The sequence below is a fragment of the Sus scrofa genome, chromosome 6 (genome assembly GCF_054392235.1).
Source record: "Sus scrofa isolate SSC_HxYL_T2T_F1_AM1 chromosome 6, Sscrofa_HxYL_maternal_Yorkshire_Landrace_v2.0, whole genome shotgun sequence".
Lineage (NCBI taxonomy): Eukaryota > Metazoa > Chordata > Mammalia > Artiodactyla > Suidae > Sus > Sus scrofa.
In genome coordinates this window covers 111,356,666-111,376,876 of record NC_139388.1, presented here as the reverse complement: position 1 = coordinate 111,376,876, position 20,211 = coordinate 111,356,666, and the positions used below count along the sequence as shown (strand labels likewise).

General features: G+C 41.2%; 1 protein-coding gene across 9 annotated transcripts in view; it reads left to right on the top strand.

The window, feature by feature from the left end:
• ABHD3 (abhydrolase domain containing 3, phospholipase) overlaps positions 1-20,211 on the top strand; it is a 66,606-nt gene that overhangs the window by 20,954 nt on the left and 25,441 nt on the right. For 4 of the 9 annotated variants that reach the window (XM_021096170.2, XM_084964395.1, XM_021096171.2 and 1 more), the window contains exons 3-5: positions 812-975; positions 2,519-2,701; positions 18,135-18,180. In XM_021096170.2, the coding sequence (XP_020951829.1) occupies positions 812-975; positions 2,519-2,701; positions 18,135-18,180 (393 nt within the window). Of the gene's footprint in view, positions 1-103; positions 325-811; positions 1,040-2,518; positions 2,702-18,134; positions 18,181-20,211 lie in introns of those variants that run through there. The other 5 variants (XM_084964394.1, XM_005653405.4, XM_084964398.1 and 2 more) reach the window with 3 other exon arrangements.

The window sequence follows — 20,211 nt, the reverse complement described above, 5'->3', positions numbered from 1 at the left end:
CTCCAGGGGCCGCGGGACCGCGCCCGTTGGCGGAAGCCGCGCTCTGCCCGGCAGGAGACGCTCTGGTCTAGGGTCCTTGGCGGCGCCGCGCCCGCTCTGGCTCATTCTCTCGCTGGCTGGCTGGCTACCGCCGAAGGACCGGCGCGCTGAGGTCCCCGCGCCATGCAGCGCTTAGCCATGGACCTACGGATGCTCTCCCGGGAGCTTTCCCTCTACCTGGAGCATCAAGTCCGGGTTGGTTTCTTCGGTTCGGGAGTAGGCTTATCCCTGATCCTGGGTTTCAGCGTCGCTTACGCCTGCTACTACCTGAGCAGCATTGCGAAGGTGAGCCGGGGGATGGCGTGGGGCCAGGCGCAGGGCCGCGGGCGGCTTCGCCGGGAGTGACAGCATCGGCGAAGCTGAAGGCTGCCCCTGGCAGGGGCGAGTGGCGGTGGCGGTCCGGGGAGCGAGCTTGCGGCTCCTGAGTTTTTCCCCTTTTCACCCTCGGCATCTGATGGGCGTCTTTTGAGCGCGCGCCAGACCTGCTGACCTCCGCGCAGGCGGCACGGTCCTGTCACCGTTCTCTCACCCGGCTAAGCTGCTCCAGCACTTTTGAGGATGACTCCCGCATGTCAACTCTCGCCTTCCCTAGAGGGCCTTGATAAACCACTTTCAAGTTCGTTGTGCTTGAATTATTTGCTTCGGGCTTCCAGAAGGATATGTAATCGGAGGGATCGCGCGCGAGGGACGAGTCTGCGCTCGTTTCTGGTTTACGGTTGGCAGAAACTTTACTCTGTTCCGGACCCTACACTGACACTGGCTTTCCCCACAGAAGCCCCAGCTGGTGACGGGGGGTGAGAGTTTTAGCCGCTTCCTTCAGGACCACTGTCCTGTGGTAACAGAAACATACTACCCGACGGTCTGGTGCTGGGAGAGTCGAGGACAGACACTGCTGAGACCTTTCATCACTTCCAAGCCCCTGGTGCAGTACCGGAAGTACGTAAATTTACATTTTCGGTCATTTCTTCAAAATCAGGTTTTCGCATACCCCCAGTTCTTGGTAAGTATACAGAAAAGAAAGGGGGAATGAAAATGGGAGTTATGTCTGCCGCACACAGTTGTAGGGAAGTATTCAGATATTGCCTTTCACTATTGGGGGGGTGCTCTGATGTAAGTGGTTTATTTCTAAGATGAGAGAAGTGTTTGGGGGTTACTCTTTTCCAATTTGTCATGCACCTGTCCTTCAGGACCTGCATCCTTTGATGAGAGAGTGTGAAAGTGAGATGGGGGTGAGCTTTGAGCTGGGGGTGAGCTTTGAGCTGAGGGTGAGGGTGGGTGGGGGTGAGAAGGATGCCAGTTAATTTGGAGGACCCCAGTAAAAGGACTTCATATTGATAAGCAAACGGGTTCTTGATGACAATGTCCTTGAGGTGATAAAGATATGGCCCAGAATATATCAGTAACAGCAGATTTAAATGGTGCCCATTATAATTATTATTTTTGTCTATTTTGGGCGACACCCACAGCATATGGAGGTTCCCAGGCTAGGAGTCAAATCCCGGCTACAGCTGCTGGCCTATTCCTCAGCCACAGCAACAGCAGATCTGAGCCATGTCTGCGACCTACACCACAGCAATGCCAGATCCTTAACCCACTGAGCGAGGCCAGGGATTGAACCTGCATTCTCGTGGATGTTAGATTCATTTCTGCTGAGCCACAATGGGAACTCGAGTAGTGCTGATTATTAATTTTCCTGAGTCATCTAGTCCTTCTGGAGTTTCTTTTGTTGCCTGAAACTTGCACTGTTTGGGACAAGTTCATTGATACTGTGTGAGAAGTAACTTTGAAGTGTTAAAGAAGCAAGTTTTGTAACATATGCTGTAAGGAGACTGCATTATTGAGTCAAAGAACTAGAGCCGTGATCATATCAGCATTTTACTTATTCATAATTCCCTATTGAATTATTTGGGTGACCTCAGTCAAGTAGGGGTTAAATGCTGGGTGTTTTAGAGTAATGAGGAAATGATTAAAATGAACACTTGTAACAGTTTGAAATTTATTTTTATGTACTACCTTTTACTGATGTTGCTGGAAATGCTTTATGGTACTAGTTTCATGACATTCTTGTGATGAAAGAAAGTGATGTGTGTATTAGTGAATGCTGGAAGAAATTATTTTCAGACAGAATTCCCGTCATGGCACAGCGGAAACAAATCAGACTAGGAACCATGAGTTGTGAGTTCAATCCCTGACCTCACTCAGTGTGTTGAGGATCCATTGTTGCTGTGAGCTGTGGTGCAGGTTGCAGACACGGCTCAGATCCCTCGTTGCTGTGGCTGTGGTATAGGCCCGTAGCTATAGCTCCTATTGGGCCCCTAGTCTGGGAACCTCTGTATGCCTCAGGTGCAGGCCAAAAAAAAAAAAAAAAAAAAGGAAAAAAATTATTTTGAGATGACCAAATAATGTCCTATATTGTATTAATAATGTACTAATGACTTGAAACACTTAATGAGTATATCTTTTGAATTATTTCTTTTAGTGAACTTATTAAAACTGCAGATGGAGGACAGATTTCACTGGACTGGTTTGATAATGATAGCAGTAAGTGTTATATGGATGCTAGCACCCGACCTACTGTCTTATTGTTGCCCGGCCTCACTGGAACAAGCAAGGAATCATATATCCTTCATATGATCCACCTTAGTGAAGAGTTGGGATACAGGTACCAGTGAAAGATTTCTTCTATTTTTCACTTAAGTCATTCTAAATGAAGCTTAAATATATCTATGTGTTTGTTTCAGAAACACTTGTTATTTCTCACATGGATTAGGCAATTCCCTACATTATTATTTTTCCCTTCTACCTCCTGTCCTTTTCTCAGGAAAATGTATAACTGAAGCATTTCGTAGGAAATAGCACTTAGGTACTCAGCAGATTTTGCCTGAATGAAATTAGAATCACCTAGGAATTGACATTGGACCCAAGTCTAAGAAGTAGTAGGCCCCATTGAAGCAACTGCTGTGGAGAATAGCAGTTACAAACCCTGAGAGACTACACAGTGGCCCTCATGTTACCCTCCATATTTGAGCCCTGTATCCACTCACCTTGTCTCATTGCTCAGATCTCAAGTGTAAGAAATATTCGGGAGTTCCCATCGTGGTGCAGCAGAAACAAATCCGACCAGAAACCATGAGGTTGCGGGTTTGATCCCTGGCCTCACTCAGTGGATTAAAAATCGGGTGTTGCTGTGAGCTGTGGTGTAGGTCACAGACTTGACTCAGATCCGGCATTGCTGTGACTGTTGTATAGGCCAGCATCTGCAGCTCCTATTCGACCCTTAGTCTGAGAACTTCCATGTGCCGTGGGTGTGACCCTAAAAAAGACCCAAAAATAAATAAATAAATAAATATTCAGAATCAACTTGTAGGTCACCCTTATTCTTCCAAAGGTGATCTGTGCTTTTTCTGTCTGAGTTTGCAGGTGTGCATGGCTAGTGTCCAGTTAATGATGGCACAGCTGTTTTTGAGTAACCATTATTCAGCTCGGTCACCAGATCCTATTTGATTTTCGCAAGCAACTTTGCAACTTTAAGTTTCTGTTTCAGCTTTAAAATTTAAAAGACGGTCATTATGAAAGATACTGTGCTTCTTTGTGCCTCAGTCTTTTTTAGCTGATGGTAATTATTGTAGTGGGATCAATCTGAGTTGCATTTAAAATAGAGTTGTATCTTTTCTTAAGCTTGAAATACTTGTTTGTGTGAAAAACTGAGGTTGACTTTATATTAATAAAAATGTTTTGATATAAAGAAGAAAATACCATAAGAACTAACTCAATTTTACTAAGTTAACTCTGATTTTTTATAGATAAAGCCTGTTTTGTTCAAGAGGTGACAGTCTCTTGGAAGCTTTGCTGGAGTATTCCAGGATTATGGTTCCAATTAAATTTGCACCAAGAAATAGCAGGAATTCATCATTATCCCATCAGTTAGATGTGAGGCTTGATGCCAGTTTTTTGCTAAAACTTAGTCATGCTCAAAAAGTACAGATCATAAAGTCTTTTGTACATATTTAAATTGGTGATTCTATACTTGGTCTGAACTGTCTCCTAAGACTTAGAAAGTGTTTTTAAAAACAATGTAGTTGAAACTCAAGGTCTGAATCTCATAAACCCTGGAGTTACCAGTATGCGAGACTTTTTTCCATCACTTGTAAAAGCTGCCAGAATTTATTACCATGGCTATCATTGCACTGTGCTGGAAGGTTGGAAGGTTCTGGCTTCCCTAAGGGTTAAAATATCTTCTCAATTCAGAAATTATATTGAGAATGTACAGTATAAGGAAGGCTTTGTGCTGGGTACTGTGAAAAGATGGAAAGACTTGTGAGAAATTGTCCTTTCCACAGGGGGCTCATGAGAGGGAAAGGCTGAACTAGGTCACTGCTTGAAGACCCAGATTATTTGGGTGCAGGAAGCTCTAATGCTGAGTGACACTGGACTTGAAGGTAGAATAAGCAGTGGTCAATAAACTTCTCAGTGGCCTTTGGGCTTATCCCCATTTGGGGTTTGTTTTTTTTTTTTTGGTTTTTGGGGGGCCGCACCTGCAGCATATGGAGGTTCCCAGGCTAGGGGTCCAATCGGAACTATAACTGCTGGTCTGTGCCGCAGCCATAGCAAATCTGGATCCAAGCTGCATCTGCAACCTACACCACAACTCACGGCAACACCAGATCCTTAACCCACCAAGCGAGGCCAGGGATCAAACCCGCATCCTCATGGATGCTAGTCGGGTTCACTAACTGCTGAGCCACGAAGGGAACTCCCATTTGGTTTTAACTGCAAGAAATCTTTGAATCCGGGTTGGAGAGGGTTAGCTATTGTTGTATAACAAATTATCCCCAAACTTAATAGCTAAAATCAACCAGCACTCTGCTCACAATTCTGTGGGTCAGCAATTTGGGCTTAGCTCAGCTGGGTGGCTCTTCTGGTCTTGGCTGGGATCATTTGTGCATTTGTGGTCCACAGCCAGGACAATGCCATGCCTGGGAGCCATCAGCAGGGGTGACTCATCTCAGCTCCACGTGGTCTCTCATCTACCATCAGGCTTACCTCAGGTGCACTTGTTGGCAGAGGGTTCCAAGAGTCCAAAAGTTACAGCTGCAAGAACTTCTTCAGGCCCAAGGCTGAGGACTTTCACAATGTTGCTTCTGCCATGTTATAGTCAAAACAAAAGTCATGTGGTCAGCCCTGAGTCAAAGGGTAGGGATACGGACGCCATCTCTTGATAGGAAGTAAGGCTATTAAATGTGTTTGCAATCTGCCACCGACAGCCAATAAAAAATGCCCTGGGACTTTGGCACAAGACTGGGTTGAGTCCTTAGGCTGCAAAACAGATCCATGTCACTGATACTGTTGCATTGGATCTAGTAGGTAACAGGGCTTGCCGGAGGTTATGTAATATGGGGAGCAGGGGTGTGCATGGGCTTCAGAGCCAGGTCTGGGTTCTGATGTTAGAGCCAGCACTTACTGAGTGACCTTGCACAACTAACTTTTAACTTCCCCAATCATAGCTTCTTGCTTACTACAGAGTTTAAATGAATTAGAATGTGTAAAGTGTTTGGTTTCGTGCCCTGAACAAAGTGGGTTTTTAGAAAGGTTTCTGTCTTCCTTCCTAGACCTTCTATTCCCTGAGCAAAGTAGGACATTTTTTATAATTTAAAGAGCAAGTATGAGCAAACCTACCATGTAGGAAATACAAACATCTAGCTTCCTTGCAAGAATGCTTTGATGTTATTGTAATGTCTCTTAGACATTAGTTTCATAGACAGTGTGAACAGCCCAATATCGTGAGGGTGCACTTGACTCAGGCCCAATTTTCCTACCTTATGTAAAGGTTGAGTATGTTGGGAGGGTCATGAATTCTGTCAGGTCACCAGGGAAGCAGTGATGCTCTACTGGTGAGTTAAGATTTAGACATTAGAGAGAACCTAACTCCTGGCATATTGTCAAATGAAACCTAAGGGTTTCCTGTTGTTACTGTTAAGTGAATCTTTTTTCCCTGTACCTGAAAACTAACAAAGACACACGACTTTTCTGTTTAAAGTCCACTCATTCAAAATTAATAGTGAGGAGTTCCCGTTGTGACGCAGTGGTTAACGAATCCAACTAGGAACCATGAGGTTGCGGGTTCGGTCCCTGCCCTTGCTCAGTGGGTTAGCGATCCGGCGTTGCTCTGAGCTGTGGTGTAGGTTGCAGACACGGCTCGGATCCCACGTTGCTGTGGCTCTGGCGTAGGCTGGTGGCTGCAGCTCCGATTCAACCCCTAGCCTGGGAACCTCCATATGCTGCGGGAGTGGCCCAAGAAATAGCAACAACAACAACAACAATAACAACAAAAAGAAAAAAAAAAAAACAAAACGAAACAAAATTAATAGTGAAAGGAAACTAAGCTGAGGTTCATTTAAGGTAATTGTGAGCAAAGGCTGAAAAGTCAAAGGTCAATAGAACTGAACGGGAAGGACTTGGCCTGCCAGCATGTAGTCCATCCTCACTGGCAGAGTGCACTGTGTATGCCCTGAAAAAACTCACCCCTGAGAGGAGAAGAGAATTGCTGAGCCAGACAACCCCAGTTATTCTTCCAAATTGTATCAATCAGCCAAGTCCTTCATCTCCTGGAGAGCAAGTGAAGAAGTAGGAAAGGCCAGGAGTACATTTAGAGAGAAGCACTCACAGAAACCAGAGGCCTGGAGAAAAAGTCATTCCCTCTAATAAGCTGGACCCATGTGATTGAAAAGTGGTTAGAAACCACACCCATTTCTTCAAGATTTTTTTTTTTTTTGCCTTTTTTTTTTTTTCTACAGTTGCACCTGCGGCATATGGAAGTTCCCCAGACTAGGGCTTGAATCAGAGCTACAGCTGCCGGCCTACACCGCAGTCACAGCAACATAGGATCTAAGCCGTGTCTGCAATCTACACCTGCAGCTCACTGCAATGCCAGATCTTTAACCCAATGAGAAAGGCCAGGGATCGAACTCACATCCTTATGGATAGAAGTAGGGTTTGGTACTGCTGAGCCACAATGGGAACTCCCAAGTTTTCTTTCTTAAAAATTCTAATTCTATTCGGGGAGTTCTCGCTGTGGCAAGGAAGGATCAGTGGCATCTTGGGAGTGCTGGGATGAGGGTTCAATCCCCAGCCCAGTACAGTGGGTTAAGGATCCGGCATTGCCACAGCTGTGGCTCAGATCTGATCCCTGGTATAGGAGCTCCATATACCTCCGGATGGCCAAAAAAGAAAAAAAAAATTCTTCTCAGTAACATAGCCTGATAGATATCATTTTGTATGCCAGGATAAATCCTGTTTTCTTAAATCTTTTTTCCATTCTCTGAATTAAGTTCTAGCACTTCATCTAAAGTCAGGAAGAAAAACAGTAACTCTGAGAACTTCTTAAACCATATTTTACTCTGACCTCTTTTATTTATTTGCATATATATATTTTTTTCTTTTTCCACTGTACCTGTGACATATGGAAGTTTCTAGGCCAGGGGTTGATTCAGAGCTGTACCTGGGGCCTACACCACAGCCACTGGCAACACCAGATCCATCTGCATCTTGGTGCTGCTGAATCCTTAACCCACTGAGTGAGGCCTCCTCTGACCTTTTTTATTGAGAGCTTTTATCTGCTATTTTATTCCACCTCCAACTAATATTAAAAAAAGAGTGACCCATACAGAATTATGTGTTAATAAGCTCATTGGAATCTAGGTCAGTCATTAAGTATTTTGGAACTGTAAAGTACAGTATCAGAACCTATATTCTCAAAGAGCATATGCACAGTCTAGTGGAAGTGACATTCAGTAATAGGGAAGAAATGCACTAGAGAGGACTAGGATTGACAGCAAGTGACAGAAAACTCAAAATAACAATGACTCAAGCAAGACACAAGTTTATTTCTCTCTCATGTGAAGATCCAAGAAGTCAGACCAGGGCTCTATAGTGTCAGGAAACTAAGTTTTATCATGGTGCTTCATAACCCACGGCTGCCTCAGCTCCAGCTATTACATCTGCATTCCAACACTCAAGAAGAAGAAAAAAGGAGACTAGAGAATGCACCATCTTCCTCGGATGCTTTCCAGCCATTGTGCACACCAGTTTTGCTTTTGTCACATGGGGCTGCTCTTTATGTAGAAGGGAGGCTCAAAAATGAAGTCTTTATTTTGAGCCGCCATGTACCAAATTGCATTGGGCACTTCTGTTACTGAGGAAGAAGGAGAGGGTGGATAATGGGAGATAAGTGGCAACCTCTAGCACCGACTGGTCAGAATGTTGCAAGTGCCAGGATCCTGGAATATCAGAAAGCCAGAGAGACATTTCATAGGTGGAAGAAATAGGTCAGCAGTGTCAGGTGCAGACAAAAGGGCAAGGAGGCCGAGGATGGATAAAGCACAATTTGAGAAGATTCAGTAGAGTAATGGGGAAGGACACCCAGCTGCTGCAGGCAAAGATGATCTCAGGAGGTGAGAGCAGGAGTGGGTCACACATTTCTTTGGACAGAGAAAGAGAAATAGCAAAAGAGGGCAAAGGAGTCAACTAAGGAATTTGTCAAGATTGTAGGCTTATGTTTCAAGAAATGTCCTTCTTGCCACATTTTTTTAAATACTTAACAGAAAGCACTGATTTTCTGATGTGGTTTGACAGGATCAAAATCTGTCCTTCACTGCAGAGCCTGCCTCTTGGTAGCCAGGATGCTATTGTCCATCATTTACCTCTCTGAGATTTGAAGTGGGAGAGGATTTTTAAAGTGGTTAACATTTGACTAATTTTAAATGTTCCACGGAGACCCCATTGTAGCTAAGAACAATGACTAGTTAAAAACCAGACTAGTATCCATGAGTATGTGGGTTCAATCACTGACCTCTCTCTGTGAGTTAAGGAACCTGCATTGCCGCAAGCTGTGGTGTAGGTTGCAGATGAGGCTTGGATCTAGTATGGCTGTGGTGTAGGCCAGCAGCTGCAGCTCCGACTTGATCCATAGCCTTGGAACTTCCATGTGCTGCAGGTGAGGCCCTAAAAAGAAAAATAAAATTTTTAAAATAAATGTTCCATCACTTTCCAGTTTGAAGTTTGGGCCTGTGCTTTTTATTTATTTATTTAGGGGAAGCAGCACCAGTGGAAACTAAGCATTAGGTGACATTTAACTTTTCCTGAAGCAATGGGAGTGCACTGGTGGGTCATCTACAGACTCTTCCTGAGGGAGGAAGGAAGAGGAAGCTGAACTAAGGAAAATCAGGCAGCAAAACAAAAGGACAAATTTTGACTACTCCCCAGTCTAAAAGCAGTATCTTTTTTTTTTTTTTTTTGTCTTTTTGGGGCCACACTCGAGGCATATGGAAGTTCCCAGGCTAGGGGTTGAATTGGAGCTGTAGCTGCTGGCCTACACCACAGCTACAGCAACACCAGATCCCAGCCACATCTGCGACTTACACCATAGCTCACAGCAACGCCAGATCCTTAACCACTGAGCAAGGCCAGGGATCGAACCCAAGTCCTCATGAATACTGGTCAGGTTTGTTACCATTGAGCCACGACAGGAACTCCTAAAAGCAGTATCTTAGATAAGAAGTTATTTTAAGTTAATACAAGAATGTTTTTATCTAAAAGAATTTTTGTCATTATCAAAACAACTTGATTTTTAAAGTTTTGAGAAAGAGTTGGTTAACAGATTACTCATGAGACTAGCTAGATGAAATAATGCTAAATATTAGAAAGCACTGAATGAAGAACTTAGTTTATTTAATGGTATTTCTGGGAAAAAATTATAATGGATACTGACCAGTGGTTTTAGTCTCTAGGGAACTAGCTTTAAGATATGCTACTAGAAAATGATACCTCAATTAACAAACTTTCAGAGATAAAGCTCCTTTTATCAGAGCTGGCATGCACGTGAGGGGCACTCTGTGCCCAGAGCGTCAATCTTCTTTGGAAAAAGAGACTTTAATGTTCCTAGCTTAGATAGCATGGGGCAACATAGTGAGCTGGTTAGGTGGATCAATGAGTCAGATCTGCCTGGATTCAGATCTCAGCTCTGTCACATACCACTTATGATCCATGGACAAATTATTTAGTCATTCTGTGCCTCACTTTTTTCATCTGTAAAGATACCTATACTTCATAGGGTTATAAAGACAGCATTAATATGATCCTATGCGTAATGTATGCATGATATAATAGATATGAAGAACGTTGACCCAGTTAGAATTCACATGAGGAAGATAGAATGTGAGAACATTGGAAAGCAACTGAGCAATTCCTACTGTGCAATGGGATCAGCGGCGGTGTCTTTGCACTGACAGGACACACGTTCAATCCCCAGCCCTGCACAGTGGGTTAAGGATCTGGTATTTTCACAGCTATGGCATAGGTTGCAACTGTGTTCAGATCTGAGCCCTGGCCCAGGAACTCCATGTACTGCGGGGTAGCCAAAAAAGAAAAACGAAAGAAAGCAACTGAGTAAATATTATGGAAAATGGGAGAGCTACTGGGAAAATAAAAGATTCCAACAAAATGTTCTAAGAAATCTCTGAAAGAGAACTCTTTATGCTAGTTATGTAATAAGGTTTTCAGCTTCCTCACATTAGAGATAACTTTGACTTTTGCCCCTTGTGGCCACTGGTTTTGAAATATTATGCCTAAAAAAAACTGCATTTAATTAAATATTAACTTGTTGGGGTTTTTTTTAATTCATAAAGCTTATGATCAGCAAGAAATGATTATTATTACCATTTTGGTGCACTGAAATTAAAGTTAGTTTTGTTGGGTAGGTGCCACATGATAGGCCCCACACTAGATGCAATACACAGGTTATCTTATTTCATATGTGCCCAATTCCATAATATATTATTATCAGAGTTTCCGTCGTGGCTCAGCAGAAACGAATCTGACTAGTTATCCCTGAGGATGCAGATTCGATCACTGGCCTCACTCAGTGGGTTAAGGATCCAGCATCGTTGTGAGCTGTGGTGTAGGTCACAGACATGGCTCGAATCCTACGTTGCTGTGGCTGTGGCATAGGCCAGCAGCTACAGCTCCAATTCAACTCCTAGCCTGGGAACCCGCATATGTCCTAGGTGTGGCCCTGAAAAGACAAAAAAAAAAAAAAAGAAAGAAAAATATATATATAATTGTTATCCCTATTTTACCAACCAAAACCAGAACTACAGTATTAGTAGTTTCACCAGAACTAGACAGTTAATGTGTAACAGAGTTATGATTCAACTGTACAGTCTTGCTGCAGAAAAATGTATGATTTTTGTTAGGTTTCTTTGAAATGTTGGTCACTTTTGAATAGTCTCCTTTACTACTTTTTTATACCCTTGGATATCTCAGGCTCTTAACTTGGGAACAGCTAGCCCCTCACATCCCATGAATGTTGCCTATCAAGATAATCTAGACCTGTAATATCATAGTACTCAGTTTTATCCGGGAAATTCAAGACATAACAAGAAAACAAGTCATGTTTCCTACTCAGGGAATAGATTTTATAGGCAAAGAGTTGAAACAGAAGAATGAGGTTCTTAAATTTTGAATTATTTTTCACTGTTCTCCATTGCCACGTGATAATCAGGAGTTGGGTATGTAATACAGTCAGTAATATATCCTTGGTAATTACGTGTTTGATTTCTGATGCTTCACATTCTAAAAAAAGGTATATGCATTATTTTTATCTGTCTTAATGCCTTTATAACCTCAGTGAGACTGGAAATGTTCAGGTAGTATCTTTTTTTTTTTAGGTGGTATCATTTTTTTAAGAGAACGTGTATTATGCTGTTGGACGTAGTGTTATAGAGTGTCATTCATACACTTTGTATCTATTCATTTTTTTCTCATTGATAAAGGGATATTAAAATCAATTATGATTGTAGATTCTATTGCTCTATTTAATTCTGTCAATTTTTGCATCATGTATTCGGAACTTCTGTTATTAGTCATATGTACATTTATGATCTTTAGTCTTTGTATGAATGAACTCTTTTTTTTTATAGCAAGAAATAGATTTATTAAGATAAGACGCTTGTGAGAGATGCAAGCAGCAGGCACGGAAGCTCTGCCTGAATAAACTCTTACACCATTGTGAAATGTCCTTTATTTCTCCTTGTGATATCTATGTGATAATACTATAGCCACTCTGGCCTTCTTATGTTTCTTATACTTCAACTTCTTTAACTTTCAAACTATCTATGTATTTATATTTAAAATGTATTGCTTATAGATATCATATGGTTGGATCTTGGCTTTTTTATTCTGTCTGATAATTTCTGCCTTTTAATTGGAGTTTTTAGTCCAATTACATTTTATATAATTATTGATATGGTTGATATAAAGTTTACCATTTTAGTATTTGTTTTCTGGTTTTGTTTGTTTCCTTAATCCACTATCACTTTTCTTTCTCTTTTTGAGTCTGAGCTGTGGCTTTTTATCAAATTTGGAAAAATTTTGGCCATTGTTTCTTCACATATTCTTCTGCCCTGTTTTCTCTTCTCTCTTTCTAGGACCAAAATTACATGTGTATTTTATCTTTTGATAACATCCTCCAAATCACTGAAGTTCTGTTCTTTTTTCTAAATCTTTTTCTCTCCCATCTTGAGATTAGAACTGCAATTTATAAATCCAGTGAATGTTTTATTTCAGATATTTCATATTTTATCTAGATTTTCCTTTTTTTTTTTCCTGTCTTTTTGCCATTTCTAGGGCCGCTCCCACGGCATATGGAGCTTCCCAGGCTAGGGGTCTAATCGGAGCTGTAACCGCCAGCCTACACCAGAGCCACAGCAACATGGGATCCGAGCTGTGTCTGTGACCCACACCACAGCTCATGGCAACACTGGATCCTTAACCCACTGAGCAAGGCCAGGGATCAAACCCACAACCTCATGGTTCCTAGTTGGATTCGTTAACCACTGAGCCATGACAGGAACTCCTAGATTTTCCTTTTTTTTTTTTTTTTAATTGGAACACAGCCATGGCAATTTCTTTTTTTTTTTTTTTTTTTTTTTTTTGTCTTTTATTGCCATTTCTTGGGCCACTCCCGTGGCCTATGGAGGTTCCCAGGCTAGGGGTCGAATCGGAGCTGTAGCTGCCAGCATATGCCAGAGCCACAGCAACATGGGATCCGAGCAGCGTCTGCGACCCACCCCACAGCTCACGGCAATGCTGGATTGTTAACCCACTGAGCAAGGCCAGGGATCGAACCCGCAACTTCATGGTTCCTAGTCGGATTCGTTAACCACTGAGACACGACGGGAACTCCCCGATTTTCCATTTTTGATAGGTTTTATTTCTCTGCTGATATTTCATCTTTTTTTAATTCATTGCAAGCTTATTTTCTTCTCTGTCCCTAAATATAATTATAATAGCTACTTTATTTATTTATTTATTTGTCTTTTGTCCTTTTAGGGCCTCACCCACAGCATATGGAGGTTCCCAGGCTAGGAGTCTAATCAGAGCTATAGCAGCCAATCTACGCCACAGCCACAGCAACACCAGATCTGAGCTACATCTGTGACCTACACCACAGCTCACGGCAACACCGGGTTCTTAACCCACTGAGTGAGGCCAGGAATTGAACCCACAACCTCATGGTTCCTAGTTGGATTCGTTTCCACTGCACCACATCAGGAACTCCATAGCTACTTTAAATCTTTACCTATTAATTCTAACATGTAGACCATCTCAGGATCAGTTACATCAGTTATCTCACCTCTTGAGTATGGATCATGTTTTCCTCTTTCTTCGTGGTCTAGTAATTTTGGATTTTGTTTTGGACAGTTTGAATGATCCATTATAGAGATTCTGGATTCTGTTCTCTTTTCCTAGAGAGTTTCTATATATTTTCTAAAGACTGATTTTTGACTTTTGTTTGTTTTATCAGGCAGCACATTTGGCTAAATTCATACTTCAAACTCTGTCTCCTCTATTGTAAACAGCTGCTGGAATCTCTGTTCAGTTTTCCATCCTTAGTTGGACTGCTTGGAGTCTGCCACACAGAAGGCTCAGCCAGAGCTTTGGACTCAGTTTTTTTAACCAGAATTTAGCACTTTGCCTCTCTATCTCTTTTCTGAGAATCACCCTCTCATTTTCTAACCCTTGTAGTTGCAAAAAACTCTGGTTTCTGTTTTTTAAGCCCATGAGACTGAACATTTCTGTTTGACCTTTATCCATTACTGAGTAATACCACCTGGTGCCTCCCTTCAGGCAAAAAGCTGTAAAAACAAGAAACTCATCCAATATTGTCTTTTCTTCCAAGTTGTCATCTCCCATTTCATTTCTGCCTGCTTTGGTTGTTCTCCATTGCCTTTATAATTTATCAAGAGTTTTTAGTTATTACTCTATGGAAGGGTTGGCCCAACAGGATCTTCCATGACATTTCTGCAAGCCGAACTTCCTTGTCATCTTTTCTTAACCTGGCATTCTGAACCCTAGGCTTATTTTGATCCTAACCTATTTTTCCATCTTTATTTTCTATCATTATCCTACTAATGATAGAATTTTCACATTAGTAGGATTCTAACTACTAGTTTCAGCTGATATGATCTAATTTCACATCCCTCAGGAACTTTTATACATTTCTACCTTATATCTTTGCTCACATGCTCCCTTCAACCCATTTTATATCCCACATTTTCCTTCTGCTGAAGTCTACCATTTTCTGAGTCTCGGCATAAGATCTCTCTGCTGTTTTCATGAATCCTTTGCTTACTGATTTTAACCATCCTGAGCTCATAGGGCTCTATTATCTATACCACTCATTGAACATTGAAATATATGCTGCCTCATGACATCACTTTTGTTGTGGTCACTGAACTGAAAATATGATGCATTTCCTTTCAACCTAGTTAGGTTCTTGAGGACAGGAACTTTATATATATATATATTTTTTTTTTTCTCCTACAAGCTCTAACTCAGTTTTTAATTTAGTAACTGGTTTGTTTAATAAATTTCTGAATGAATGAGCCATTCCAATATTGATATTCATATGAATTGCCTTGAAGATGATCTGGCACATAGAAAACACTAAGTAGTATCTGTTATTATTATCTGAAATCAGCAAAGTGATCTCTAAATATTCCTCTCACTCCACCCTTTGCTGATTATTATTTCCTTTCATAGACTTAAAGACATGTGGAATTCTAAACCTGGAAACTATTTAAATTTGTCTGATAAAATCCCCTAAAAATCCTTATCAAATAAGTGGTTCTCAGCAGCCCTACTACAAAGAAGTGTTTGATCGGAAATGTCTGTAGTGCCCAAGGTTGAGAAATCCTGTGCTGTGGGTAGCTCTCTACCTCTTATTTAACCTTCATGAAGTAAAAGGCACCTGCTTTCCTAGTTAACATGTTCTGTTATAGAAATTTCGTAACACAAGAATTTATTTAGTATTTCTTCTCTTTATATTTCCCCTGTTTTGAGAAGAAAATTTAAATAGTTAAATATGTAGGAAAAATAAGTTTTACACAACACTTTCCCTCATATACACACCCTTTAAAATCATCTGGGAGAGGAGCTCTCTGGTGACTTAGTGGGTTAAGGATCCACTGTTGTCACTGCTGTGGCTCAAATCGCTGTTATGGCTCAGATCCAATCCCTGGCCTGGGAACTTCCACATGCCACAGGCCAAAAAAAAAAAAAAAATTTGCTTGGGAGAAATTGTAAAAAATTATTTGGAGAGAGTTGTTATAAAGTTAACAGGGGCTTAGTAAATATCTCAGGAATAGTAGTTGTTTCAGAGCCATTCTTTTAGTTTTATATGAAAAGTGTAAAGTATCCCCTGATAATGGTCAGGGTGGGAAAGGGGTTAAACGAAAGCTGCTAGTTGCTTGTCACCAACTGGAGTAGGAGAAAGGGACCCAGCAGACTCCTTCTACCTTCCTCCTTAGCTGCTTTCTCCCTCATCCTCCCTTATCACTCTGCCTCATTCCCGAGGTTAGAAGTGTATACAGTGGTGACAGCTGCTGATTGAACATTGTCAGGAACAAAGGCAATGGAGAGGTCAGTCCAATTACTCCTCTAGCAAGAGGTACTAGAGTTGTGATCCACTTTTCTTAAGTTGCCTAAAGGAAAGTCCAAATATCCCAGTCTGCAGTTTGAAAGAAAATCCCAGGTGTATAGGCTGCTTTTTCCTGACTTTGCAGATCATCTTTTTCTTTCCCCTCACTGGTTCTCTCAGGGGCAGTCACATGAAGATACCTTGCCCCAGAAGCCATTTTTATCCTTACTTAGTGTGTGCTGAAAGGGGTTCTTTTCTGAATGACGGGAAGCCTCCCGGTTCAAGGTCACAATTAACTCTAGCCATGTTACCTAGGGGCTTATGCAAGTAAACACAAAGTGGCTGTCTGTCTTGCCATTCTTTTAGCAAGAGAAAATTAAGGACTCAGTGATCCTACTCCAAGTTTCCTGCATGTTTTCATAATATATTTAAGATCTTTGATTAGTCAATAAATGTAATATTTCTAGCATTTTTCCAAATCAGATTTCTGAGATTTTAAACATTTAAAACATTTTTCTTTTTTCAGCTGGGCCTAATAAAACTTCCTGTATGACTTTTCAGATGCAAAAAAGAACTCCTTTGCAAAAACATCCTGAATTGAAATCTAAATCCCCTGAGAGGAGAGTCCCACTCATGAATGTTCACTAAGGTAGTCAGTTAGTTCATGCATGCTTAGAACCCATACAGCAATCAGCAGTGCCCTGAAAGAAGGGAATTCAAGAACATATAAAATTGTCACATATATTCCTTTTTTTTTTTTTTTTTTTTTGATGTACCCATGGCATGGTTGAAGTTCCTGGGCTAGGGATTAAACCTTTGCCATAGCAATAGCCCAAGCCATAGCAGTGACAATGCTGGATCCTTAACCCACTGTACCACCAGGGAATGCCCCACATATATTCTTAATTATAGGCTTTTTGTATTTATTTCTTCTACATTAAATCTATCATGAAGGAGTTCCTATTGTGGCTCAGTGGGTTAAGAACCCAGCTAATACCCATGAGGATACAAGTTTGATCCCTGGCCTCACTCAGTGGGTTAAGGATCGTTGCCGTGAGCTGTGGTGTAGGTCACAGACACGGCCTGTAGCTGACATTGCTGTGGTTGTGGCCAGCAGCTGCAGCTCTGATTCTGTCCCTAGCCTGGGAACTTTCACATAAACCAGGTAGGGCCCTAAAAAAAAAAAATCATGAAAACCAAGGAAGGGAATTAGAACCTTAAATGGCCTTGATTGATTACAAAAGTAGATAGACAAAAGCAAAATGGATTTTAATGAACATGAACATAGATTCACCAGATCAGAGAGAACCCATGCAGACATAAGTCAGGATTTTGTTTGAGAGTGGCAAAAATGTGTACGTGGGGTTATGGCTGACAGTATTTTTTCAATGCAGAATGACTTTGTAAAGAACCACCATTGCTACTAGTTAGCTAATTGTTGTTGTGTACTTATCTGTGAGCCAACATTGCCTTAAAGTCCCTCATGTATGACCATTGACCCAGGAGAAGCAAACAGGATTATAGGTCACACAGGTAGTCTTTCCTCCCCTAAGTCAGCTGAACACCAAGCACTACCATAGTGGGAGCCCAATTTCCCATTCAGGTGCCATGCTCCCTGCAGCTCTACCACTGGTAATGTTTTCACCAGAGGTAAAATTCCAGTCTCCGTGTTCTCTGAGCCTCGAGGGAACAAGAGCTATTTCTCAGGTTAGGAATAGATACTTATTAATGTTATAAATAAAATAGGTAGAGGACTTTTTTTTTTAATTTAAGGCAAAAACATTTAAGTTTGACTTGTATTCAGAATTGTTTTTTTAATAATACTCATTGGAGGGCTACACATGTATGTAGGGAAGAAATTGTAAAAATTCTGCTTTTGGTAGGAAAAGTTAACATCACTTTGATAAACAGTTTTCCAGTTTGAACTCACATATTGAATTAGAGAACTAGAAATGTGTTTTAATGCATTTAAATCAAATTGTCAAACATACTCATGTCTTTGGAACTGATTTTAAGAACCTTTTCATGCTCTAAACAGTGTCGGTAAGATGATTTTAATATTATCCTGTGAGTAAGAATCATGTGTAAAAATAACAAAAATTACTTTCCTGGTTTTTAGATGTGTGGTTTTTAACAACAGAGGAGTGGCGGGGGAGAATCTCTTGGTAAGTAAATTTAAATTGACAACAGCTTAATTTTTAAAAGAATCATTTTCCAGTTTTATAACAAAAACATATTCTTTCATTTAACTCATTATATAAACAATACAAGTTCACTGTGGAAAATACAGATAAGAAAATAAAAGGAGGAGTTCCCGTCGTGGCGCAGTGGTTAACGAATCCGACTAGGAACCATGAGGTTGCGGGTTCGGTCCCTGCCCTTGCTCAGTGGGTTAACGATCCGGCGTTGCCGTGAGCTGTGGTGTAGGTTGCAGACGCGGCTCGGATCCCGCGTTGCTGTGGCTCTGGTGTAGGCCGGTGGCTACAGCTCCGATTCAACCCCTAGCCTGGGAACCTCCATATGCCGCGGGAGCGGCCCAAGAAATAGCAACAACAACACAACAACAACAAAAGACAAAAAAAAAAAAAAAAAAAAAAGAAAAGAAAAGGAAACTTGTAATATGCATAATTATACAGCCAGAGGAATCTCCTTAGTCTATGTCCATCCAGACCTTATATTTAAATTTTAACATGCAATATGTTTCTAATCTTATAAAAATTAAGGCTTTGTTTTATAACTTTTATACTTCTATATTTTAGCACCAGTAGATTTTTATCTACATTATTTTTAATGCAAAACATATTTTCTTTAAAAATTAACTCATACAAAACAAATTAACCAGGATAGTAATACTTTTTTTTACTTAAGAAATTTATTATTGTCATGAAACAGATGAACTGCATGTTATATGCCTATTTGCCTGCCAAAGTTTACATAAAGGAAAGATTATTTATTTATTTATTTATTTTTGTCTTTTTAGGGCAGCACTCTTGGCATATGGAGGTCCCCTCCCAGGACAGAGGTCAAACCACAGCCACAGCAATGCCAGATCCAAGCCACGTTTGCAACCTACATCACAGCTCACGGCAACACCAGATCCTTAACCCACTGAGCAAAGCCAGGGACAAACCTGCATCCTCATGAATGCTGGTCAGATTCATTTCCCCTGAGCCACAACAGGATCTCCAAAGAGATTGCTTTGAATCAGCTTTTTTTTTTTTTTTTTTCCCATTAACCTCTAAAGTATTTGCTAGGATTCAAGTTCTTCCATCGCTTATAAAATTGTCCCTCTCTCTGAAGTTAAACCTGTGAGTTGGAGTGAGAATTAATGCCCTCACTGGGAGTTTCTCAAAGCTTTTAAGCTGTTAGTCCCTCAGCACTTAAACAGGTCAAAGGCAATCCTATCAAACTAGAAACTTTTTTGAGTCATAAACAGATAATGATTAAGACTATAAATGACTGAGTCATACTGGGAGTAAAAATTTATAATCATGTCACTAAAGTCAGTACATGGAAAAGAGTTCCTGCACTTTGCTTTACAGTGACTGCACTTTGCTTGCACAAGTCTTGGAGAGAACCAAAATCAGTTCGATTTCAAAGGCTAAAGTTACAAAGTGTTTATGATCTTACTGAAGGGCCTCATAATAAGTAGTTTGATGTGAAGGTTCACATTTCCTTATTTAGTCCAGCCCTTGAGAAATCTTGTAGACAGACAGTAGGTGCTCTTAGGGGAAAGATTGGAATTTGTCACTGTGGCTCTGGGCTAAGCAAATCATTTTTGAGCAGACTTTGTCTGCTAAGTGTCCTCCTATGTGTTTCCAGGACACAAAGATGAGGAAGACATAGCCTGAGGCTCTCAAGAACACAACATGCTGCAAAGTCCATTCGGTCCCATAAAGAGAGGGGCAAGGATCTCTTCTTTCAGCCAAGCTGTGTGGTGTGCCTGTTAAATCAGGCACCATACAAGGCAGTAGAGTGAGACATGTACACATTATGATACACAATCCTGACCCTACTTAGGAGCTTGGAAGTTGCAAGTCAGAAACATAAGGATATATATAATACAGTGCCAAGTGTAACCACAGGAAAGTTTATTAAGGCTGCAGAGCTTAAAGGGGAGCTGTAACTAACTACCTGGAGGAGGTGGGAGAACATCACAGGGCGGGTAGATTGGAGTTGGATCTTGAAGGCTGTGG